The sequence below is a fragment of the Aulostomus chinensis genome, chromosome 2, assembly GCF_037954235.1.
Source record: "Aulostomus chinensis isolate RoL2024-O1b breed Wild chromosome 2, RoL_Achi_v1.0, whole genome shotgun sequence".
Lineage (NCBI taxonomy): Eukaryota > Metazoa > Chordata > Actinopteri > Syngnathiformes > Aulostomidae > Aulostomus > Aulostomus chinensis.
Window position 1 is genome coordinate 22872634 of NC_141321.1, and position 26863 is coordinate 22899496.

A 26863-nucleotide genomic window follows, 5' to 3' on the forward strand; every position below is an offset into this window, starting at 1 on the left:
TTTTGCTGCAAATAATCATTTCTCCCATCTGTGACGAGATCTACAATCATCATTAAAGTACTATAAATTCATACCAATAAAGAGGATGTGACTGGATGTCACAAAAGTTTGACAATTTTTTTTAAACTCTGCAATGAAAATTCCATGAGGAAAGACGCATCAAAGAGGACTCTTATACTAATAAAATCTTTTATTTACTTGTAATCATGTAGGCTAAATGTTCTTTCATTCTCCATTTGTCTTAAGGTCTCTCTGTCAGATACATTTATGAAGAACATCAAATCTATTAAGATCAAGCAGATGAAGAGGAAATCAGGAAACCAGTCATGGAAGACAAAAAGACGAAGATTTTAACAGGCTGAGCTCTCTTCTCTTCTCATTTTTCTCTTTTTTTGAAACCAATAACCATCCCATACCTTTTTAAATCTGTCACTAAATTCTTCTCAGGTATCCAACATGAGAATGTTGAGAGGTGTCGACTTCTGGTACACCCAAAAATGTTGTACAGTTCGTAAGACATGAAGGGCTCGTCTGGTTCATAATTCAAATGAATCTTGGGAAGAAAAAAAGTTCTGTTTTGTTCAAAGGACCTTTTTTGACTTTCATTCAGGATTGTTGCTCTAATTAATGATTTCCAGGCATTTTGTCTTCCTCGTGATGCAACTGACAGCTTTCCGATGACAGCATTGATTAGGGTATTTGCAGCGAAGCATTCAATGTGAGTTTCAATAATATAGTACAAGTAGGCGATCTATAACATTATGCAAAAATGGCGCAGCACCCCTGCTTCAGACCTACATGCACTTTTCAGCATGTTTCATTTCCAAGCCAGTAATTCTGCATTCAGAATTGAGTTCATGGTAATGAAGGTTTTTATCTCACAGTGAAATATGAGTACAGGAGTTTTATGGTTACATGGTGGTTTTTAGCCTGATCTTTGAAACAAAATGTGTGTCTCTAAAACAATCTGGGTTTTTTTGCATCTTTGAAGATTGAGGATTGAAGGAAGCCAACTGATACATTTAACTCTTTCCCCAACAGTAATGAGACTTTCTCGTGATCCATGTTATATTTCGGGGTTTGCGGAACAATTTTGCAAAGCAGGTAACCCAAAACAGAGAGGGACCTCCAGTATGCAGAAAAAGAAGATTGCAGAGTGTTAGTTATGCATTGTAGCTCTGTATACCACAATAAAGGGTGATCCCTCTAAGAGCTGTCACAGAAATATTCTTTGTCCCCTGTTGTGCTCTGCACAGGCTCCCGCCCAGGTCTACCCCTGCAGAATATAATCACTGTGTGGCCTGAGCTCAGCGTTTCCTTCAGCTAATGCTGGTGAAGCACAGGGGCTGATTCTTTACTCATCTGGAGTTAGCCTACATTACATAGCCAATGTTCTATTATGTATATGGTTCATCCTCCAAGAGCTGTCACTGTTGAGATAAAAGGGCAAAGCTGATGTAGTCAATGCCCACAGTGACACTAAGGCCCCACAAGCAGTTAACATCAGATCAAAGCGTAAAGGTGCAGGAAGGCACTAATGCATCACAGCAAACACCAAACCCAGAAGCCAGGGCCGGAACCCTGGCCGACACTGCTGGACTTCATCATCCTCTCATATCACCACATGTTGACTGCTGACGCTGAAGAAAAAAATGGGAGCAGAGCCAATAGTGACAGCTCTCTGAGGGTGACGCTTCTAAAAAATAATAGAGGTACTTACAATCAGTTTTTGAAGGAAAACATCCTGCAGAGTTAAGAAATCTGCAGTAGCCACTCCCACATGCTAGTAAAATTCAAAATTAGAATGTGAAACCAGTATTCTGTCTTAAAATGGTTGTATTGGTACCATCGTCATCGGATGCCCAAAAGTTGTTGTTTTTTTTTTTTAAAAAAAACCCTTTTCTTTCTGTGAATATATTGTCCAAAAATTCACAGAACCCGATAAACTGCAGGGTGTTGAAAGATCAGTTTGTTCGTTAAAATCGCTGGTGCTGGCTGTTTCTTCTAAGAGGGCTGGTGGAGAAAGAGTTAAATGATAGATGCACACAAGAAACTGTGGCACTTCTACAGGCAGCGAAGAGAAAAATCTTGAGACACAGGCTCTTGGACTTGCTCCTTAGTGGAATTTTTAATCTTTAAAGTTTGAAAAGATTTTTTTTTTTTTTGCGCCATTTTAAGGAGAACCTAATCATTAAATGGTCTTTCATAACCCTTATTAAATTCCCACCAAAATACAGGACTACACCTCCAAGCAGCTTTAGAGTTGATGTTTGACTGGGTTCTACTAAGGCGGACACAAATATTGTGTATTTAGTCAATTATTATTTAGCAGGTGTTCTCAAAATTATTCGACAACCAATCATGATCAGTTTTTCCTTGAACTCTGAAGTGTGAGGAGGCAGTCGGATATGATACTCTGTAGCTTGAGCAGACCAGTCTTCTTAAATCTGATGATTATAAAAGATCAAATACATAATTATACTGTACATGCTCATATACACGATGGTCTATAATTGAGCATCTGTCATGAAGTATTTGGTCCTCTCAGTTCAGACGACAATGCTACGTTTAGTCTTGTTTCAAATGAACAAAAATGTCTTATGTTGGGAAAAAATGCTATCTTTTCCATATTAAGCATATCATATTGACATATCTACAAGGGGATGTGTGTAGTAACTTAGGACATCATTAGTGGGGGAGGGATTTTCTTTTTAAAAAATGTGATTTTCATGTTGCATTGTGTCAGCTGCTGAAAAAAAACACGGGTGTAGGAAAATCAATGAATCAATCATAGATCAGTTCATTTTACAGTACAAACATCAAAAATCAGTCCATCAGAGCACCACCTTGGTGTGACTCTGCTGAAGGAAAATGCATGATTGACACTCTCCTGCACACAAGAGAGCAGATTTAAGACTAGAACTCAAACATGTCGTTCTGCTTCTTCGCCAGCTTGGCCACCTCCTGCCGAATCGCCTGCACGAGTGCAGAGGTGGAGAGGCTGCTCAGGGGCATGCTGTTCATTTCCTTCCCCACCTGTGGCAGGCTTTGCTGGGGGGCTGTGCTAGGGGCAGTGGGTTGTGACTCAAGTGCCTGGGTATACTGCAGGGGGAGCCTGGTGGGACTCCCCAGTGGGTAGCGAGGATGAGGAAAAGCCTCTACATACCCTGGCAGGGGCACCTGGAAAACAAAGTAAAGAGGACACCGGAATCACAGTGACTTCCCTAATTTCATGAAACAAACTAAAGGCTGACAGTCTAAAAAGTGAGCGAACATCTTGCACTTCTACTCAGGACACACGTAAATGGGTGATAAGGGACAATATTCACAGTTGCGTTTAGGAAAAATCCCTACCAATGGAGTAGATAACAAAGGAAGAAATGGATGAATGTAATGAATGATTGTCTACTTTGAATTTTACATAACTGTTAGAATTAAGTCACACACACAAAAACGCAAATTTCACAAATGTGCGCAGCTACGCTTGTGTTTGGAAAATCCTCGACTCTAATCCTCTGGAGAGGTGTGGAACAGCTTAAAGTAACAACAGAGATACATGTTTGTTTGCAGTTCTGATGGTAATTCGACAGTAACGGGGATGTTTTTGCTAAAAAGCCAAGAGATATTGTGAGCTTCCGTGGACGTAAAAAAAATTCTGTCGCTTCTAATGACTCAGAGCACTGAGAACTCAACAGCAGAGTTTGCCTGCCCATTTTCAAGTTGTGACTTGTTTATTATTCCACAATATTCAGTTCTTCTAACCATGAAAGACAACAGTGTATCTAACATTGTGTGAGCTCAGTAAAACACACAACTGCCCAGTGAGAGTCACGCAGATTTAATTTCAAACATGTTTGACATCAATCTGGATGCCCAAATAAACTAATGGAAAATAGAGGACATGAGAAATTAAGTCTCTGTGGGGGGGTGGAGGGAGGGAGGGGGAGATGGCCAGCACGAAAGAGCTCTTAATGATGTTGTGTAAGACTGTTTTAATAATATTGCGTAACAGAGAGCAATCGAATCTTAAGACTAAAAGCAATCAGCACGTCCTCTTTCTTTTAAGGGTTAGAGTAGGAGTTGTCTACCCACAGATACGGTAGATATTCTCAGGATTAGAAACTTGAATTATTATGTTTAAAAACTGAAAAAGCACATCAGAATGTCTTGTGATCAGTGATATTTTCAAGTGACTAACCAAGTATTTTGTGTGAAAATTAAGAAGCAACGTGAAGCGATACAACCCAGTATTGGTATCAGCGTTAGCAAATGAGAACAACACACCTATTTCTCAAGTCTTTAGTAAAAATGTTTGCACCTCAAGTCTAGAACATATTGTTCTTATTTAAGTGGTCATTGGTAAACTGCCAACAGTAAGAAAAAAGGTTTCTAAAATGATGTAATTTGAAGTTTAAAAAAGTCACAAACGTAATTAATGAACTGTGTTTTTCAGCTCTAGCTGGACAGGCCTGAGAGGTCAATGGCAGTCCAGTGGAACTCTATCACAGCTTCTCTTTGGGTTGTTTTTTTTTACCTTTTACAAATGGAAAGCTCAAAATGGGAACACTTTCTGGAGTGGTCTGCTCCATCACTCTGGGAAGCTTTAATATTCTGACTTAATCATATCCAAAAAAACATAATGGAACAATAAGAGCGGTAGTACGAAGCAGTCAGTCTGAGATGCATTATATATCAAAACGACAGGACTATATAAATCTGAACTCTTAATTATGAATGAAGCACTTCTCTTCCTTCACTTGAAGGCCAAAACCAAAGTAAAACATGTCTTGTCTTAAATAGGGGTGGTAAGGCACAGATTCAGTTCTTTTCAAATTCATTAGCATATAGCTTTTTGGTCTGTTTGTAACAATAGTCACTAAAATTGTTTGATTTGTGAAATAAAAGAGGCTCATTATTGGGACAAAAAGATGTTGGGGCGCAGGGATAAATGCATGAAAATTGCTTGTGTACTTGCTATCTAATTTTTTTTTTCTTTCATTACGACTGTATGTTTTCTATTCATCCCTTACAGAGTCTGCCCACTGTGGTGGTACATCCTCAGGTTCAGGTGGATACGACATCCAGGAGGGACTGTGGTAGGAGGTGGGTGGTGTGGAGACAAAATATTCCGAGTAGCCAGTCCTGGTGGCTGGGATGGCATAGACGGCTGTTATTGGGTTTCCTGAGGAGAGGAGAGACGGAATGAATGTCCTCCTTCAAGAAAAGCATATTATAGGTTCCTTTTAAAATGCAAAGTCACCTTGGCTCCTTATTGGCTCACCTGAGTAATTGGACACAGGCTGCTCTGCAGTGATAGATGGAAGTGCTGCTCTAGTGGTTGGCCCATATGGATTGTTGTCATGTGGACTCTGTACTTCAGTGACAGATGTCTCAGTGCTCCTTCCCTTGGGCCCCAAGTCAGAAATGGAACTGAGTAGGACACAGATTGCAGAGGCATGAATGGAAACTGCAATACTAAGGTACTGCCACTAGAGGGCAGAATCACACCATGAGGACAAATGAAAACCTTATTAACATTCTTGCCATCTTGCAATGCACTGGTTCAATATTAAAATTAATACAAGGCCTAAAATCACCCTGGACACAGCACATTACCAAGAGAATATTGACTCCCTGAATATAAATGTGATAGAGTATCTATTAGGCTCCAGGGTGCTACCTGCAGAGTCCGTACACATCAGACTTTATTGAGTCTTACCGTCTTAAAGAGATCCCGGGAGGAGGTCCAGTGCGAGGTGGTAAAGGGGGTGGAGAGCTCATCCCCATATCAGGAAGCTGAGTGAAACGAAAGGCCTTAAACAGACAGCGAAAAGTATTTAAGGTTACATAAACTCTTAACACAGTTCTAAAGAGAGAGGAAATAATCTCATCCGACTTACTGGCTTGGGCACACTGCACTGATACATATCGGTGCCATAAGATGGAACCCACTGCAGTCCTCCTTGTCCACAGCTAATAGTGCCCGGGGCACTGGTCACTACATCTGCATAGGGAAGGGGAGGCGGTGCAGGGCTGTATTGCTCAGGAGGAGGTTGGTGGTGGTGGTGGTGGGAGTGTCTTCCGGATGTGGACTGTCCCCCTGAAGCTAAACTGAATGCCTCCTCCAGCAGCAGGTGCATCTGCTGTCGCACTTCATCAATGGACGGCTGTGAGCTCAGGGTGGATGTCTCTGAGTGGCCTTTCAAGCCTCGGCCATACATGTATCCCCTCTGACCCACTAAATGGTCAACATTCGTCTCCTCTATCAACTCAGGCTCGGTCTAAAACAAAACATTTATAAGAGAAACAATAACTTTGAGTTGCCTCTTCGTATCATACATCTGTTTAACACAATGATATAGTATCTAACCAGAAAAGAAAAAAAAGAACACATGATCCATCATACCTGAATAATGATTTAAAAATGCAGACCCATTTTTAAGTGAAGTGCCCCATTTTCATGGCAACTTTAAAGGAACAAGACACATTTTGAGACGTACCTTAATTCACTATCCTACTCAGAATCCGACAGGAAGATAGATATCCTTCTCTCCTGTGTGGGCAGTAAGGAGATGAGACCCACAGAGACCAGCTTACTGCGTGCTAGCTTAGCGCAGTGAATGGTAGTGGAAGGGAGATGTTAGCAAACCTCTGTCAAAAACCCTAATATGCACTATTTGCCTTTATTAATACAACTAGGGTCATTATAGTATTCCTTATGAAAAAAAATATATAAAAATGAAAAGATATTGTAATTTTACAATCAGACTCATAGCCAGAACTACTTGGCTGACTGAACGCAGTGCCCACCAAATTTTTTTTCCTGGTGACTAGAAGAGCAGCTGCTTCCACACTTTTACTCTCTTTTATTCATCTACCTGTTCCATGCTTCTCACATTTTAATTCTTTTCCTGGTATCCATTCTGTCTCCCTTTCAAAACCTCTATCTCCATGTAGCTGGTCCCTATATTTGGTGACAAATGAACACGAGTTGAGGCTGCCCTACTTCCTGTACGAATAAATGGTAGCCACAAGAGACCATGTGCGGTGCACCTCATAAATCAGCCCTCCCTACAACATGGAGAGGGAGAAACTTCCATCTGCAGTCAAGGGGCCTGCTGCTACACTGGTCCTGCTGTAATCAACAAGGCTGAGAGTTCTAAAAAAGCGGACCGTGTCGCGTTAACAGGTGATTGTGTCATATTTCTAACTGACCTAGCTTATGACAATAAGAGGACATCATCTTGAAATCCTGTCAAGAACCTTCTTTATAAATGGCATTAATTATAACATATAAATGAGAACAATTTCTAAGAGTACTCATTCAGCTTATCTTAGCCAGCCAAGTGGAGTTTTGTTCATTTTTAATTTGTGTCTGTAGTCACATTCACTAGGACGAGCTTTACTCACCTTGGAAATTACTCTAACAATTTTGTATATTTTAAATATGAAATTTTTTTGTGACCATTTCTGAAAACGAGCCAGTGGAAGTATGTGGGCTGTGAATGTGCAACCATTACAGTTAGCTAGCAGGTTGATAAAACCATCTTTAGAAAATAGGTAGGCTATGTTGGCTTAGTGGTTACTGGAAAAAAAAAAGAAAAGAATCAAAACTAACTCTGCACCGAAAAAAAAAAAAAATCAGTTACAGTGCCTTACAATGCTTTACAAATACACAGCACCGGGTCTCTCACTGGTGGATAGCAACTTTCAACTTTCATTCGCATTCTCAGTGTTATTGTGATTACCCCCAATTCCAGAGGGGGGAGACAAAGGTCACACACTATTCCTATAATATACAGCACACTGTGTCTTCCTTTGTTTGAGACCTGTGGTATTTTGCCCAGATGACCAAACAATCTAGAGCCCGAGATGCCTGTGTTTTGCAATCAAACAGATGTACTCGCAGGCTATTTTGATGTAAGCTACTTAGACTTTTGAAAAGAAAGAATCATTCTCAGTAAAATATAATTTCACACAATCATATGCAGCTAGGATAACACAGTTTACTCCTGTAAGTTAAAAATGAAAACAATTTTAGGAGTGGTCAACTTGCAAACTCTTGAGAGCTAACAAGCTAGTATCTGACTTTATCACATCCAAAGAACCATAACGGCAAAATAAAAGACAGCTGGTATGAAGCAGTCATTCTGAGATGCATTATATATATCAAAACGACAGGACCATATAAATCTGAACTCTTAATTATGAATGAAGCACTTCTCCTCCTTCAGCTTGCTGTGGCACACGTGAAAGTTGAAACCACACCTGGGCAGAAAAAGTCTGGTTTCTGTCTTCGTGGCTGGGCTGTCTTAAATAGGGCAGTAAGGCACAGATTTAGCACTACCAAGCCAGTTGATAATTATTTTGTCTATTTTTACATTCCATGCAACTAGTTTAAAAAAAAATAATTGACACAGATTTTTATCATGTGGTTATTATTATCGCTGGTAACAAGGAGCAGCCAATTATTGGAAAAGAACTAAAATACATAATTTATATCTAATATATCATTTATATGCATCATATATCCCCCCCCCCAAAAAAAAAAACATTTGTACATAACTAATACACCCCCATCATTAATACAATTTATACCACATGGGATTTGGATGTATTACTCGTGTGTACAGCGTAAAAAATATTGTAAACTATTATTTAAAAGTAAAATAAAATCTAACTTCGAAATTACACTTTCCTTGATATACATATTTTCCAGGGTGGTTTTAAAGCTTCTTCAGCAGACGTGCCACTTACATCATAGCCACTGTTACGGATGCCTTTCCTGGGTCTCTCCCTCATCACAAGCAGGTCGATCTCTGTTCCTCCAGGACTGGGACTGTTCAGGCTCTGTCTGCTGCGATAGGCTGTCTGCCCTACCTGAGAGTGCCTGCCAATCAGAGTTAGACTAGATTCAGCAATTATGCCATGTCTTTAATGTACCTGGGGGGGTTGTGACGTGGTCCAATACAATGAACTGTCTCATTATGGTGGACATGGTGAACAAGTGGATTTATTTTCAAACTGCTTTAAGAAGAAGAACTACAGATAAAATAATCATTTAAAATTGTCATACGCAAATCAAGAATGTAGCTCAATCCACATCATTCAAAATGTTCCTAATAAGCCGTTTATGATGGAGTTCTTGAGTAAAATGTAAATTATATATTTGTCCGGATTCAAATCTAGCTGTCGCTCCAAGTAAACCAGCCTGCATCCGTTATCTAAACCATTTATTCTGTACAGGTTTACTGGACAGCAGGAACCTCTTCCAGCTGTCACCAGGCAAAAGTCGGGGCAAACCCTGGACAGTCAATCATAGGACTGATATGTAGAGACAATCAATCACACTCACATCCACACCTACATTTACGGCAAGTTCGAGTCTCCACTTAAAATAAATTGCATCATTTTGGTCTGAGGGAGGAAGCAGGCGCACCCAGAGAGAACCCATGCAGGCACGGGGAGGCAGCAGTAAACAAGCCAATTTTTAACAGTTGTTTTTTTGGAGGTCAGCTAATGTGGTTTTAAATAGTGTGAAAAGACAGCACCGTTGACCTGAATCCTCAGTAACCAAGACGATGAGAGTCTTTCACACAGAAGAAGAAGAAGCAGAACGATCCTCTTGGCTTCATAATGGCAGATCAAGGCTAGGATCAAACAATTCAGACAACTACCAAGGCAGTTTGATGTATATGTAAGATAATTAGTTAGAACTGAAGAGGGTTTTTCAAACCCATTTATGATCTTTTCTATTTACGCTCAGCAGCCATAAACCGGTTCAACTTGTTTTTCTACTCTCTTCTCACCTTCTGCGAGATTTAACATAGGTGGAACCTCGCTCATCGTCAAGCTCCAGCGGTCCGCCGTGCTCACCAGCTGCCCTCTCACGGCAGTGCAGCTGCCTCTGTGACAGGGCTCGACTGTTGCTGCTGCCGTCTATGGAGGGAAAGTCATAATAGCCCTTCCTCTTAGCCTTCAGCCTCAGCTTGTTCCTGTAGTGTTCGATGTCTGACTTCTGCTTCAGAGCCAAGTTCACCTGCAAAGAAGAGTGCAGCGAGCAAAGGAGCATGGGGAGATCAAAACAAAAACACCTTTGTTTTTCTTGCGGTATTGTTCTGCTTTGTCTTTAAAAGAAAGGTGCAGATAAGCAATCACAGGGTTCATGACACTGTGATGTTCAAAAACCAAGATATATTCTGATGAGCTCACTTTCAAGTATACATTATAAATAGACAAAACACACTCACAATTTGTCTGCGGTACAAAGTCAATGTCAGTACACAGAGGATGACTACTCTACAGGTGAATACAGAAGTATTCAGCGAGTCTACTTTAATTTCAATCCTTTTTTAGTTCATAAACTTATACTTTGGCGTGACTACAAGTAAGCATATACTGTATGTTGTTACTTTTTAAAATATGTAATTCTTGTCCACTTTCTAAATTTATATGTACCAATATACCTTGAAAGTTTTGTACACTCTTTGGTGTATGCCAAGTGTAACACACACACACACACACACACACACACACACACACACACACACACACACACACACACACACACACACACAGTTGTCCGAACTTGATTTGAATTCATAAAACAACAGTGGTTCAAAATTTGGAGCAGGTTCTGTTCGTGTGTTTTTGTGGTTGGATTTCATGAAGCTCATCCCTGCGAGCACGACTGTAAAAACTATACCACTAAATAATCTCTGTTCTAATCTTAGCAGACAAGAGAGAGTTTATGACTGTTTACAGCAGCACCCTATGCACGTGTATTACCTCTCCGTTGACGATGGCTGAGTCGTGACTGCGGTCAGAGGATGCAGGGTGTGAGTAGTTGGGCTGAGCCGCCATGGGCTTTATGGAAATGAGCTGCAGGGAGCCAGAGGAGGTGTCATATGGATCTGAAGAACAGAGAGGGAGTTCACTCATAAAGAGACTACAAATACCTCTAATCATTACATTGTCAGTCAAAGGGGAACAAACTGTAACACTCCCTCTTTGTATCCCTGCCTCCCCTCTCTTCCTCTCTCCACCTTCCCTCTTTGTGTCTAATACTGCAGGATTATGTCAAACATCATTCATCTGTGTCAGCAAATAAAGCACTAGATGGAGACAATAGATCATAAAGATTGCTTCCGAAGTTGTGGTATCACATCTCACTGATAGATGAAAGAAACTGACACTGAAATTTCATCCCTGATCCTGAAACAGATAAACTGGCTCCTCTTAACTCAGCTGATGAATAATTCAAATCCACCCATTAAGAAAATCATAGCTTTATGCAATTTGGAATCAGAGTATGTGAGTTTGACTAATCACACCCTTGACACGTGGAATATAAGTGGACAAGAATAAAACAGAATATAGTTCAACGCTTTTAACTTAAACTGCTGAGCATCTTAGAAGGGCACCAGAGGTGAAACTTAGTTGTTTTCTTTCTACAGTGTTTGTATTTGTTTGGGTGTCACAGCCTCCACTAGTCTGACATACTGTATCATGTCAGTCATGTGGTTGGCTCATGCATATTCATCGAGTCCATCTCTGCATACTGCTGAGTGGCTACCTTTACGGCTATAAAAAAAAAAAAAAGCTGCAGTGGCAGTGCATTTCTCTTAAGGCACCTGAGAACATGAGACTATTTAAAGGTTTCTCATGATGTTTGGGGCATTTGTGGCACAAATGACCTTGTTGTCAATTGAACTGTGGAATTAACTGTTTGTAATATTTGCGTGTAATTCTCACCATCCCTCTTGCACATCTCCTCCTTTGTCAGTTTCTGCTGCGCTGTGACTTTCGGCACTGTCAAGCCCCTGCCGGAATTCAGCTTCTCTGATTCGTTGCTGATGACGGAACCGTCCTCACTCGGCAACTTGCTGCAAGTAACCATAGCAACAAGAAAGGCGGTGAGCTCTCGGAAAGCTGGGCTCACAGCCAGGTTATGTCATCTCTCCCTTTAACAACCTCACCTTATTCCCTCTCTCAATACTGCGATCAGTAAACATAATGTGTTATTACTGTTAGTTTTGGGCAATATGAAAAACTGTCCTTGATTAACTCGACCATAACGCAGTCTGCTAACACAGAATATCATTCAAATCAAATCAGAACCGTTATTTTGTTATTTTTGGATGCACAGCGGAATGATACAAATGATATCCTTAGATTGGCTAGAAACTGCAATGACACGCAAAAACATTTAACAGCCATCAGGTGGTCGAGCTCATTTATCAATATTCATCGTTTTGTCTGTGTTTGTATGTGTGTCTCCGCTATACGCGTCTAAATATGAATTTGTATGTACATCTACGGGTTAATTGTATTTTAAAACCAGTGTTTTTGTCCAGGGTGAAAGAAGAGTTTTTGTCCATTAATTGGACAAACATTTGCTTTATCCAATTCTCGTTTCACTCGCTTCAAACGCTGCACTGTGGTTGGAATTAGAGCTGATCAAGCCGTGGCTCAGAGGACCACGAGGCTGACAGTCACATCAAAGCACCATAGTCTATCCCCTAATTGTCTGGTAAAAATGATAACAGAAGAGAGAGACAGTGGAGCAGCGGCTGCCCTCCCAGCTCTGGTTGAGGCGGTGCTGCAGAATGCTCCGTGCAACAGTCAAATCCTCAACAAAGACGTGCAATGTGTAATAACTAATTGAGGTGTACAGAATACATTTGCTTTGGCTGCATGAGAGAATTGCACGTTTTATCCTGTGACGGTTGAGGTTGTGTTTAGAGGTTAATCGATGTGTGACCATGACATCAATGGTGATGAGTTTCAAGAGCAAAATACGCATTAGCTGTAATTGTGAAGTGCATGCCTGCATGCATAATTTTAGATTTGTCTCTACCCAATGCGCATAATAACATCTGCCTGTTTAAATCAATTAGTTATACCATATTCCAGGATTTATTATGAACCTGTTATATGTTTTAAGTTAAATAAGATCTTATAAAAATGTAACCTCACATCCTCATCCGACAGGTGAAAGCTGAAATGCTTCATTTTGACTCATCAAGAAGATTAAAACTATTTATTTATACAAATATATATATAATAGGTGTTTTGGCAGGTAGATTCCCTGTTGATGTTTCACAGATTTTAATCTTGCAGTGCACAATCACTGATGAAATGAAGTTGTTCATGTAGCTAGTAAAGGTTTACCAGTCTACCAGGCTATCATACAGAGTGTGGAACAGATGAAGATGGAAATTCTCGATTGAGAAGCAAATGCAGAAGTGCTTGAAACCTTCCAGGTGCGGCAGGGGTCGACCCTCCTGGTTACTAGTATTATTCTGGTTGTGTGGAGGTGTATGAGAGAACGACCCTCCTTGTCACTAGATTTATTGGATCAGTGAGCATTTTCTGAATGAGTTGCTCTCAGTGACTAGGTTTAAGACTTCGTCAATGCAGCATGATGTTCATTTTGTAAATTATGGTCCCATTTAGAGTAAAACGGACGATAAAGCAGGGTGTGCTTTAGGGAGTAGTAGCTTTGTGATTGACAACTCACGAAAAAAGTGGGCTCAATCAGAGATAGAGATAGAGGAGCTCCACCCTCTTGTCGTTATACGGTCACATTCAGTTGCAAAAATCAGACTGGCGCTAGGTGATGACCGATGAGTGACTCGGGCACAGTATATTTAATTTATTGGTTCCCATTAATCAAGGATATTGTCCTGCATACAAAAGATATAAATGGAGACATTAAATCACAATTACACCTCCTGTCTATGAATTCTGTCACATAAATTTAATCTGATGTCTTTGTCTTATATGATTTTTTTTTAAAATTACGCCATATTTGCCCCCCCCCCCCCCCCCCCAAACAATCTCTCCTGACCCAACATGTTGATTCATTTCAAAAACAGCAGTGCTGGCTGCCAGATGAGGGAAAGGGTCATTTTCACCTGCTCACAGAACTCAGATCTCTGTTCTATCATTCAGGATCAGAGTGGCGTGAGGACACAGGACAGGGCTCGCGGGATCTTTGTGTTTTATCATTCTGCCTGTTTTTATTCTGTCTGAGAGCTCTCTGAATGAGATGGTCCAAGCCTTGAGACAAATGTATTACCCTTTGGATGAACGCGTGCCTTTACTCTCTGTTGAAGGTGAAACTTTAAAGTACTACTTTAAAGTCGCTCTGAATTATTAGACGTGATGCATCTGATTATCATCCGGTTGTTCTCCTCCTGACGCGAGTGACGCAGTGTAATGAAAGTTTAGCCAAGTCTAACTATATACTGTAGAGCTGAGCTGAGCTTGACAAACTTAAGATAACCTGGCAGGAAAGAGGATAAATAGTTTTGCCTTTATCATTTTGAATAATCATAATCTTGAATATGATTCACTGTAAATCATTCACTCTAAATTAACTTCAGAGTAACTCAGTAAGACATAACATGTCTGTACTTCAGTTTATCATAACTTAGCAATGCCACACTGGTTTTTCCATCTTTACCTTGTTCAGTTAGGGCTACATCACACAGACTTCTGATGTGATTATATTATTACATTTATATAAGGGACACTTGGATTATACCGGTTGACGCATTTGAGAATTTGTAAATGACATTTTTTTAAACAATTCTGCAGTTGTTTGTGTATGGTGACCATGGGGCGCTATAAGCTTCGAGCTGATGATACATAGCTGGTTCTTTCTATACTCTGGAGTCACAAAGAGGTGACCCAGAAGTGAAGAAACATATTTATAAATGCAAAGAACCTGGAAGAGTAGGAGAGAGAGTGCTATCATTTCCATCTGGACTTTCTTTTGTAACCTTCAAAGTCCATTGAAGTATTGAACACCGAGAATGTACATAATCGTAAGTTCGTCTTCTCTGTGACACAGGTTACAGGGGATTAGTACAGACATGATAATACCTTTTGTGTTTGTCACTGGTGAGGCTCTTCTTGTTGACGGAGCCCTCGTGGTGCAGGGCCTTCTCCAGTGAAAGTGGTGTGTCCCGTATTTGCAGGGACATGACTAAAGTATCCTGACTGACAGGCAGGGTCTCCTCATCCCCTCCCTGTTGGCCCAGATGCTGCTTGGCATAGTCAAACCCCTGGACGGGCTGATGGGCAGGTGGAGAGGAAATGGAGGACTTAAAAAAAGGAAGTAAGACTGATATCCTTATCAAAGAAACAAAAACTCTTGATAGAAGAGACAAAGAAATATACAGAAGACAACCAGAAGAACTGTCATGTAGACAGACATCTGAAAATAGCTGAATCTTTTTAGAAGTGTCCAGAGGATTTAAGGAACAGAACTCGGATTACTGCTGCTGTGCCTTGAAATAGATAAGTACAGATTAAACTGGAGCCCTTTTCATCTTTTTTTTCCAAATTCTTGTCAAATAAATGACTCACAGTAGCCAGTGACACGATGAGATTTGCAGACTCTCACAGAAATAAACTAATGAAGTTAAACATTGTAACACATTAGAATATAAGGAGGAGGAAGACGTCGACCTAACGCAGAATGACCATTTATAGAGAAAGATAGGGACTAAAGGAGTCCAGAGCCAGACATTAATGCACACACACACATACACACACACACACTGAAATATTTAGCACTGCTCTCGTGGCAGTGTCATAAATTGTCAGATACACATCACTGCTTCAATGCAGCCAAGCCGCTGTGCCAAATCAATATGTGATACTCCCCTCAATAACACACATTCTCGCTCTCACTCTCTCTCCGCGACTATCGGACACACATATTGAGTGTGAAGATGTACATTTTTGTCACAAACTAAAAGCACCACTGTTGCTGGCATCACTGGGGAAATTATGAAATCACTCTATTTGGGGCATTTTAAGAATTTTCCTTGGTTTTTAAATTACTCATTAGGGAGAGCTGGCTATATACTCTGCCAGGAATGTGAACGTTTTGTTTGGTTTTTTTTTTTTTAGCAGCAACTAAATTGCATTTTCAATCTAATGGAGTGAAGCTTTTCAGTGTTTCTTACATGATGAAAAGTTGCAGAACTGCAGACTCCAACAGTAGTCTGTCAGTAAAGCTGGGATGCTCTAAGGATGTTTTTTTGTGTTTTCATTTGTCTACAGAGATGTTCACTGGTGGAAAAAAAGAGGATGAACAAGTGTCAGTTCACACTCTTGTCCTAATCCCCTATCTCCATAATAAACACTCTCTGTTAAGCTTCTATCAAACGTGTTGTCTGTTGACATCTTTAAGAACAGTTAGCACCAGCTTTTCACTGCTCAACCCTAGTTTTTATCTGTAGTCGGTTTCTGTCCAGAATGACGTTCAAATCCTACAACTGGAACGGTAGAAAGAGAAAGCGGTAGATACCTGGTGATAATAGCCCACATCTCTCCGATACGCCATCTGAAAATAAGAAAAAAAGTGTCTTAAACACTATCTTACATCAAATAGAAGACTTCTGTCTTCATGTTCTTATCATTCCCAGATGAAAAGGGAAGGAATGTTTGTCATGGAGACTCATGCCACCTCCAGCTTGGAAAAACAGCAGTTTTTTCCAAAAAGAAAAGAAACCATCAAAATAAAGCAGAAATGCTTAAATTATTTTTTAAATAATAATAATAATAATAATAATAATAATAATAATAACACTTTTTCATTGTTTTTCATTACATTTGTATTTAGGTAAGGAATAAATAAGGAAGCAGGACCTGAACACATATTGCTGTAACTACTAGAAACCAGGCACACCGACATAGCCCTGCTCGTCAAGACAGGAAGGTAGGAAGGTACCTTAGCTCGTGGATTAAGATTGCCGATGGCATCAGCCTTGAAGTCATTTTTGTTCTTTCTACACAACACAGCAGTGATTATGATGATAATAAGTGTCACTACTGCTATGGGGGCCAACACAGCAGCCAGTATCCAAAGGTTATTGGGAGGGTTCTTGACCACAGCTGAAAAAACAAAAGATGTTCACCATTAGCACTTCATTATCACATGACATCCAGCATAATGAAATAAACAACAGTGAGAGTTTGTTAATTAAATGGTTGACTAAAAGTAAAATAAATAGCCTGCTTTTTCCTGCTAAAACATCCAGATGCATCTTTCAAAAACATGCTGAGTGACAGCACGACCTGATGTATAGTGTGCCTGCATCAGCTATTGAAGGCAACAATCTATGAGAATGCAGCTCTCTCTCTCTCTCTCTGTCTCTCTGTCCCTCTCTCTGTCTCTCTCTCTCTCTCTCTCTCTCTCTCTCTCTGTCTCTCTCAGCCATGAACAGCATTGCAGCCCAAACAAACTGTGTCCTGCAGGCAGCATTTCAGAGATTAGAGAGCAAAGTTTCCTCAACCATTTCTTCGGTTCCCCTCAGCCCAGCACCAGCTCTACTTTCTAATCTCAGCATGAGTCATGTGTTTTGGTTTCTTTGTCTGTCTGTCAATGTCTTGTCTATTTGTCTACTTGCCAGTGCTATTAGGATGCTGTGCTTACGTTCTGCTTGCAGCTGAACAAAGTAGCCCAGGGTGAGCGCCATGGTCTGAGAATCCACCGTGTTAAGGACCTTCGCAGCTGACGTCCCCAGTAAAGGAAAGCCATTGTGCTGGATGTAGTAAGTCATCTCTGCTGGATTCTTCAATCCTGACACCCTACGGATGCTCACCATCTGATCAGAGAAGACAAAGAAGGATAGATGTTTCCCTAAACTACAGTACACTCAGTATGAGCTGTTACTGCATGCCTGGTTACATTACAGATAGAAAACACAGCAAAAAAACATGTTTTAGATATTAGAGAAGTACTGTGGATATCAGAGAGTATTTCTTAAGTGAAACATTCAACCACTGGCTTGTTCTGATGAGCAATAATCAAAAGATGAGCTGAAAATACCCTTATTGTCAGGGACAGACCACAAGTAATAAAGAAAGTGTAGGAAGAAGTTGGCAACAAGGAGTACGTATCTCATGAAATATGCCAAAACCATATTGGATTATTGCCTCTGTCAGACCTTTATCCTGGCCAATATATAATGAGCCACTGTTTTCTCTCCGTAACCAAATGCATCAAAGTCTATTTATTCCTACAGAGAACTGTCATTCCTCGTGGACTGTTGGGCAAGTTTCTTACCTGGACGGTGTAGCTGCCTACAGTGGTAGCTCGTCTGAATCGAGTGCCCTGCTGGCCTGCCAACACAAACAACTCTGCAAGCCGCTGCTCCATTAGACTGGCAAAGCTTTGGTACTGTCCCTCCAGGCTACCGTTGTCCACATCTTGGATCACTGCAAATGTAGATGAGAGAAAGAGGATGGGGAGGCGGTTTATAAAAGGGAATTGCTGGTGAAAGGATAAAAACAAAAAGAAGATATAGACAGGGGTAAAGAAAAAGGCATAGATGTATTTATGAAAAGGTACAGCACCCAAAACAATCCCCATGACTGTGCTTGCCTATGAGAGGTTTTGATTAGAAAGAGAGTTCAAATGTTCCCAAATCTTATGTCCTCTTCTATGCTGAGGACAAACTCATTTATACTTATATATTCATTATCTACAATCTTCATTCAACCTTGTTCAGTCACAGACAACAAAAAAGTGAAGTTTGTAAAGACTTAAGTCACTGCCTCAAGAATCATGAGTTTGCAGGGTGAAATGTTAAATAATCAAAATATAATTGGATATTTTTAGTTGGAAGCAAATGTTAAATTCCTCATCTTTTCCAAATGTTTCCTAGTTGCACTTGAGACTTTCACAACTGATGAATATACGGCATTCGAGTCTGTGCATCCTCTGTCTTGTGCACCTGGCACCTGCACTCTAGTGTACTGTATTACTGATAATGGTTGAGAAGGTACTTCTCTTTGATATGCAACACTATTTCGTATCTATAAGTAGCATTCACAGCCTTATAAGTGACTTTTTTAATCCAACCAGTGAGTGGACACTCAGTCTCAATTTTGTTGTACATGCATATTGACAATAAAGAAATCTTGAATCTTGAAAGCTCATTTTGAAACATGTGTGAAGCTAAAACTAAATCTAGGATTTTATTTTTGGTAAAAGACCTGCTTTTCTATTGAATTAAGGAAGTGAATGCTTGCTTCTACATTTGAATGCATCTGCCCAGTGTTTGTACATGTCAGATCCTGTCTATCATACTACTCTGAGGTTTGGGAATGGTTCTAATTAGCCCTCTCAGACAGGGGTACTCATATTTTTTTATTTATGTAGGTCCATTCTTGGTATGCTCCCCTCCTATCTGTGCACTTTCATATTGCTCAGCAGTGGCAGCAGCACTCATCATATATGTATTTATTATCTGTAGCTAAGGTCCACACAGAACTAGGCAGCATGACGTTTCGCTATTTTCCATCTTGCAGGGATACATAAGCAGTAACTGGCATCTGGAATCTGATTTATTTTGTTGAATTAAAAGCATGAAACATAAAAACAGTAAGGAGATGTCTCTCTTTCAGATATCTCACCTACTTAAACCCTGACACTGAACATGTGACGTGACGTCATTTGATGTGTTTGAATTATTATCCTTCTTGTATTCAAATTATATACCACAGTATTCCTAGGTAGCATATTTTTTAAGTTTGCTTTAAATGCTGCTGTTTTCTTCACGTGTCTCTTGCAAAAGAGTATTGCCACTTCTACAAATCTAACTTAGTTAAAAATATTTTAAAATGTTGTCAAGTTGTTGTTTCCCAAAACGACTTGATAAGCTAAAGATTAATGAAGAAGTTTGTTTCAGAGACATCGTGTCCCCTATTGATCAATAATCACCTCATGTAGATTTACACCGATCCATTTCATCAAGAGTTACGAAGCAACATATCTGGTAGGTTGTACATCTTGCTCAGTATGAGTAAATCCTATTATCAAGGAGATGACCTTGTGGTGACTTGGCCTCTCATCACAGGGAGTGCAAGGTTAGGAGCCACACAGTCTGATCTGAAAGGCCCATTCATTACATGCCATTGTGTGTGCCCTTGAACACTGAGATGAATTGATGCTCTTCCATATTTGAAGGATTCATAAAGCCAAAAGAAAAAAATACACACAGCAAAACAGCCCACTAAAACTACTTGCTCCATTGTTTAGTGGAATTAGTCAAAGTTCTCTGATGATTAAGATTTATGGATTTCTTAAACAGGCTACATAAATGCTTAAAGGAACATGCCAACATCTTTGAGAAATATGCTTATTGTCCATCCTCCCCTGAGCCAGACAAGCAGACCCTTCTCTCCTCTGGCCAGCATTAGAGAGTGGAGACCCACAGAGACCAGCTGACCACTGGCTAGCTTAGCACAATGAATGGCAGTGGGTGGGAGAAGTTAGCATTCCTCCTTCGAAAGACATGGAGTGCGTTTTTCTCTAAGACGATCTCTCTAGGGTAGTGCATAATCATTCACTATGAAGTAACAATTTAAAAATATGAGACATTAATATGAATATTTATGAGATACACAGACGGGACTACTGTAGCAATTTCACGCTGCAGCTCGAAAGCCCCATTTTACCTCAGTGAACGAAAACAAAATGTTTGTTGATGACGAATAGAGCAACTGCCTCTTCTAATCATGACTGAGAGGAATATTATCGCGGGACAAGCCAAGATCGTGAACCTTATCCAGCTTGTGACATTTTAAGAAGGTTACCACCCATTACCATTTACTGCACCGAGCTAACTAGCAGTCAGCTGGTCTCTGTGGGTCTCAGCTCTCTGCTGCGCACACAAAGGAGAGAAGGGTCTCTACCTTTTTGTCTACCTCTGGTGAAGGTGGCAACATGAACAAATGAGTCCTCAGTAGGTGGTTTTATTGTGAAGTTGGTGATGAAGATAAAATTTTCATTTTCTCATTACCTTGAAAATGAACACACTGCAGCAAGTGAGGATTCTACATATAACTGATGCATTCTACGAAATAAAAGTTAGCCCACAATAAGCTCTTGACATTAAGGCACTGAATAGAATAGAATAGAACAAAAACATCTTACCTGTGATAACCCAGAAGTCTCTCGTAGCAATTGAGGTGTTAAGATTGTGATACTCCAGAGCTGCAAGGAAATAAAGACACAGTTGTATCTCCCTGAAAAAAACATTTTTAGCATAAAATCATGACTCTTTCAGGATTAAGATTTTCAATTTAGTCTTCAATCTTTAATGCATGTATCTGATTTTTCATTTCATGTCTATTGTATATTTCACATAAAAAGATTGATTTTTTTTTTTTGTCTATTTGAAAATGTGAGTATGTGGGACCATTTTATCCCACTGGACACAAAAAAGCATTCCCTTGTTTATGGTGTTAATCTGCATGTGTCAACATAGAGCTTTGTCAGTCCAATTTCTTTTTTAATCAGTGGATTACAACCTGAAAATGCCTATATAACTATGAAAAATAACAACAGGATTGTTTTATTTTCACTGCAGCAACAGCATGATTATCATTCCAACAAGTGGCATTCCTGGTCGTGAGGCATTTATTATTTAGAGAATATGTGCTTATAAATGTGGGTAAAATGACTAAACCCTGTGAATCTTTTATTGAAGGAGGAGCAGTTTACAGTTTTCTGCATTTTGTGTGTCAAAAATCTCGAAAAAGCCTCATTATCACTCGATGCCAGACAAATACAGAGGCAAGGAGAGCTTTCAGCTGCTTGAGCTCTGGTCATTGCTATGTTCTTTCACATCTATTTCCTGCCTGATTAAGCTCTTGTGCTGGAGGCTGGTGCAGTGTTTTGGGGGGATGCTGTATCATTGGTCTGTGAAAGCAGACTCATGTACACTCAGCCATAACAGCAGAGGACACAGGAGTGTTGGGGGAAAGAGCTTGGGAGAGGAAGAGTACAGGCTTTGGTTTTGTTAATGGATATGGCTGCAGGGCTGTCAGTAAAATCAGTTGAAAAACATTGTCTAAAAGTTTGAATTATGCGGAATATAGTCACTGACCTTTGAGAAAGCTTGGTGATACTTAAACACGGCAGCCAGAGAAACTCACATCTCCCTTGGGTGCTCTTTCGGAAGCAAAGTCATGTATGTACATTGTCAAGGCAACAACACTTGTGCATTTACGCAACTGGAATTGAAAAAATTAAAAATGCTCATAATGTCAAAAAATATGGGCCCCCAGCTCTTTTCTGCAGTCAAATTATGGGTATAATTCATATTCAATATAGCCAGCAAAATGAAGCTCAGAAAGTCAATACTTCAACTGCTATAAGCGATCATGTCCTCGATGGATTCTTGGATAAACTTCAGTAGCAAAAAGGCTAACATTACATCAACTCCATGAAAACCAGGTAAACAGCAGGGTAAAAAATTTAAAAGCAAAATCACCCAAATGAGCGGCTACAGTTAGAGACTTCTTTGCACATGGAGCAAATCTGTTCTCTTTCCCTATTTCTCAAAAATGATCAAACTAGGCAACTGGACTCAATCCTCTTGTAGGTGAAGATCGTCTTCTTAGGATTGAGTCCAGTTGCCTAGTTTGATCATTTTTTTTGAGGATTACGATGACCTGGATAACTGAGAATATTCACAAATACTTTCCCTATTTCATTTCATATTTCAGTGCTCTTAGTAGAGAGTAGTGTTTGGTGGTGTGATGTCATCAGTTAGTCAGTCTGTCTGAGTGATCATATCTCAGTGTATCATCAGCGTCTTCACAGCTGTCCAGCAGTTGTGATCAGATCATTCAGGATGGATGTTAACGCAGGTCTGAACACTGCCAGAGAACCCAGGGTGACCCCTCCAGACACAAAATCAACACAGATGAAACCCAAGTTAGACTTTGATGTGAAGGTGCTTGTGTTTTGACGGTAATAGCTTAATCGTTTAGACAGAAAGAGATCAAACATTTTCGAAAACGGGGATCAGAGCAAAAGTTTGCGCAGCAAAACTGTAGTCCTGCTATCGCTACCTGCTTCTGTTTCCCTCTCTCCGCCTCCAGCTACTCTCTCCAGGGACTGTCATCCAAAGTGCCCTCAATGATCTCTGCAGTTATCTGCTTGCCATCAAACATGAGGTGATTCCATCTATTTCTGATTCATATCATGCTGCAGCTTTGCAGTGCAGCACAACCCACTTTTCATGGAGCACCACAATGCTGCATCTATGTGCACCGCCGTCGTGATCAGGAGGAGTAATGTTACACAAGCTAAGACGTGTAATACTTAGGCACAGAATGCGAGGTCTGCTGTAGCAAGTCAAATATGAACATGTCAATGTGGCAAGGTAATATCTCCATTGTCCTTCACGCTTAATTACCATCATGGTGGATCGGGTGAGGACATGGAAGTAGGAGAGTAGCTGGCAGGAGCAGCACGAGCATGAGCCCCCCTGCTGTTGACTGGCTGGAGTGTGTTATGTGGCTCAGTCGAAGCACTTTGGAGTTTATGTTTGTTTCCTATTTGTAGAGCTGCAGCTGTTTACAACCACCAGCTGTTTGTCTCATATTTACTGAATTTGACAAGATTCTATTATAGCAGCAACCTTTAATCAAGGAGGGGGTCTGACACTGACTTCCACTCTTATGAGCCTGTTAGACGGGAGAACCTTTGACTTGAAATCTAGTTTTTTTTTCCAACATAATTCTGTATCACATTTTTTGGTTTAAATCATTTATTTACATTTACATCATTATTGACAGTTTTAAAAAAGAAATTTTTAGAACAGCCCCACTTATATTCCACCTGAGAGACATTGAAGAGCAGAAGGGGAGTAAAAGAGTTGAACGCAGCAATCCAGCCTACACAAGCTCCACAGGACCGATGGTGTACTCGATGCAACAAACAGGCGCTTTAGAGTGGAGTGAGATCCTGGGCCTTCTCTGTCAGAGCAGAGCCCAAGGTGTTAGGAGAATCCCCCACTGTTAATTATTTACTGCAATAATTGGCTTTGAAGTGAGAAGGCAGCCGCTGCCAGCATATGCTCACACCTCCTGTGAACAGTGGTAACGTCACTAATGGTACTGAGGTACAAAACAAACAGAACAAAAGCTCTCTCACACACTCTTCCATTCCTCCCTTCACACTCATGTCTGACTGAGTTTTTCTACAGGTCACTTTCTACTCTCCAAAATGTACCTGTAAGCCCTCTCTCTTTCTTTGCTCTCGAACCGAATGATTAAATTGGAGCTTTGAGTTAATGCTCACTTAGCAAAGATACTCGATTGTGCAAACCAGATCTGCCATCTGTCAACAGCTAGGTGAAACTAATGCTGCGTCCCAATTTCGGTGTCATCCTTCAAAGGTCAGATTTCCCCGCTGTGAAGGCTCTTATAAATATGGCTGAGGAATAGAACCTTCTTCTGGCCAAAAAACACACACCTGTATAGTGTGTCGAGTACACACTGCAGCAATGCCGTAATCCACCAGAGACATGTCTTTTTATTAAGTCGTGTTTCTGCATTGCTTTTGAACACACAGAGTAAATAATCTCAAATGTTGCAGATGGTTCAGGTAGTTTCCAAATGTCAGGCTTAATCTGCCAGCCAGGCTCTGTTATGGGCTTTTACAGACAAGTGCAAATAACTGCATATGGATTTAACTGACCATTAATTTACACTGCCAACTGGGGGAACATTACCACTCATATTATGTGACTTATGTTATTACTAAAAGGAGCAGCACTTCATGAGGCTAAACAGGTTACAGTTCCTGTCTGCCCAAACTGTCTCAAAGCTGTGGTTAGTAGCAACTGGCTCCAGAGTATCCTCCTGTAGCCATGTCACTCTGACACACACACAAGTCCCAACGATGCGCCGCTAACTCGTCCATCATCCAGCGATCTCACCCTGCTCATAACAGAAAGAAGATACCGTTTATATCTTTCTGTTGTTCATCCTCATCAGTTTCCTCCTCATGATTTCTTAAGCGAAGTTCACTGTGTTCATGATAATGGCGGCTGTGAATGGGCTTTACAGTGCTTTCCTTTTCCTCTGACGACTCAACTCTAATTCACACACATCCCTGCATTATTGGCAAATGTGGGCTACATGCAGTGCTAGCTAAGCAAACGCATACATACACTAATAGTTATATCAGGAGCAAGTACGTGTTGCTCAAGGACACTTCAACACAATTCAGATAGGGATTAGACCAATCACCCTCCCACCACTCCCACAGCCACTCTACTACCTTAAAGGGCACTATTAGTAAAAATGCGTCTGAAAACATACTCAAGGAAACCAGCTGGAGCCAGCTGAAGCACCAGAAACCTGAAGGCTCTCTCTGGGAGACAACCCGCTCCTTATGAAGGTTACATCAGCTAAGACTGCACCACAAATTTACAAAACTCTGACATTTCAAAGCCTGAAACTGCAAACCTTTGGAAATGCTGCTGAACCGTTATGACTTTGATAACTTTGAGGTTAGTTTGTTGTCTGGAGACTAAAAACCTTGACTTCTGAATTTATAAGTCATGATGCATCCTTTCCTGATCCAGCAGATTCATAACTGAGTCCTCCTCTCCCTGACATCTCTATTGCTTTGTGTGACTACGTGTACATGTATGCTTGTCTTCTCGCCGTCATTTCTTATTTCACTGATTACATTTAACATTTCGGCTCTGATCTGATACCAGTATATATTTTGTTAGCCTGGCCATGTGTATCTCCCACTTATCATGGCCATGTGGCCCAGTTTGCGAGAATCGTTGTGCATGAGATTACATCCCTAGCAGTTACAGGAGTTTAGTTTTGATGCTGATCCTACAATATGACTTCGCTCTGAAGGAAGTGAAGAAGCTGGGACTTTCTCCCCGCGGGATCACTGAAGTATCACAGAAGTAACTTCTTTTCAACCTCAGAATGCAGAGTCTGCCATATCTCCCTCCACTGAGCAGTTTACAGTTCTTTTCCCAGTTATAGGGGTGATGGAAGCAGGCTGCACGCGGGTCTCTACTGGGAGGACTGTTTAGACTCCTGCTGATTCCCTGTCACTCTTCATTTGTTTTCCTCTGAGTGCAGCTCCAGCACAGACAGAGGCAGAGTGTGACCTCAAAGGAAGCTGAGATGAAAGGAATGGCTTAGTTGTGTCTTTCCATCAACTATCTTGAGTGACTCAATCATTAAAAAACTACTGTGATTGTAAAAAGTGTCTCAACTCAACAGAGCAGTCCCAAATATCCAATTAGAGAGGAACTGCATGTCAGTCAGGCTTATCAATTGAATTCCTGAGTTGTACCGTTGAATAGATAAATAGTCCAGTCTGAGTGTGCACAATACTCAGAAAAACAATCATTTTCACTTGGACGGGTCTTGCCTTCCACTACTAAAGTCAATCAGTGTATCATTTTGAATAGTCAAGAAATACATGACCAGCATTCTTTGAGAGACACAGCTTGAAATATTTGTCTTGAATTTCAAGGAAAAACAATGCAAAGCAGCACTTGTTTTTGTTTTTTGTTTTTATATCGAATCCAAGTTGTATTTGAAGAGCAAAAAATACCAAATAGAAAATGAGAAGCGCTTCTGACATCTCTCCTTATAAGGCTGTGGAATTGCTTCTGACAAACAGATATATTTCAGAATGCAAATTTTTGACTTACGCTCAGCAATGATAAGTGGTGGATAGAAGAGGAAGTAGCCCACCAGCTCAGCTGACAGCCGACCAAGGAGGTTTGAGGCAGTGGTGCCATTCAGGAAGACAGTCCCATTCTTCACAGTGTAGACCAGTGACACAGCAGGAGAACCGGCTGCCTGGGAGACACTCAGAATCTGAGTTGGCCCAGAGAAAGACGAGAACACGTAGATTAGGTATAGTCACACAAACGGCTTTGACATTGAGAAAATCTAAAAGATAAATGCAAATCTTGTAGAATAAATGACAGACAGTTGAACGCACTGAATATAATTTTTGTCTTGAATAATAAAATATGAAAATCACCCCAAAGCC

General features: G+C 40.5%; 1 protein-coding gene across 5 annotated transcripts in view; it reads right to left on the reverse strand.

The window, feature by feature from the left end:
• Nucleotides 1–204: 204 nt before the first annotated feature.
• kiaa1549lb (KIAA1549-like b) overlaps nt 205–26863 on the reverse strand; it is a 61076-nt gene continuing 34417 nt past the window's right edge. For 2 of the 5 annotated variants that reach the window (XM_086185394.1, XM_086185372.1), the window contains 16 exons: nt 26517–26685; nt 20963–21022; nt 18089–18240; nt 17456–17627; nt 16751–16914; nt 16328–16363; nt 14893–15083; nt 11755–11885; nt 10789–10913; nt 9810–10039; nt 8758–8890; nt 5901–6281; nt 5720–5814; nt 5282–5430; nt 5031–5182; nt 205–3180 (listed from right to left, as the gene is read on the reverse strand). In XM_086185394.1, the coding sequence (XP_086041520.1) occupies nt 2917–3180; nt 5031–5182; nt 5282–5430; nt 5720–5814; nt 5901–6281; nt 8758–8890; nt 9810–10039; nt 10789–10913; nt 11755–11885; nt 14893–15083; nt 16328–16363; nt 16751–16914; nt 17456–17627; nt 18089–18240; nt 20963–21022; nt 26517–26685 (2604 nt within the window). In that variant the 3' untranslated portion in view covers nt 205–2916. Of the gene's footprint in view, nt 3181–5030; nt 5183–5281; nt 5431–5719; nt 5815–5900; nt 6282–8757; nt 8891–9809; nt 10040–10788; nt 10914–11754; nt 11886–14892; nt 15114–16327; nt 16364–16750; nt 16915–17455; nt 17628–18088; nt 18241–20962; nt 21023–26516; nt 26686–26863 lie in introns of all 5 variants that reach the window. The other 3 variants (XM_086185385.1, XM_086185363.1, XM_086185377.1) reach the window with 2 other exon arrangements.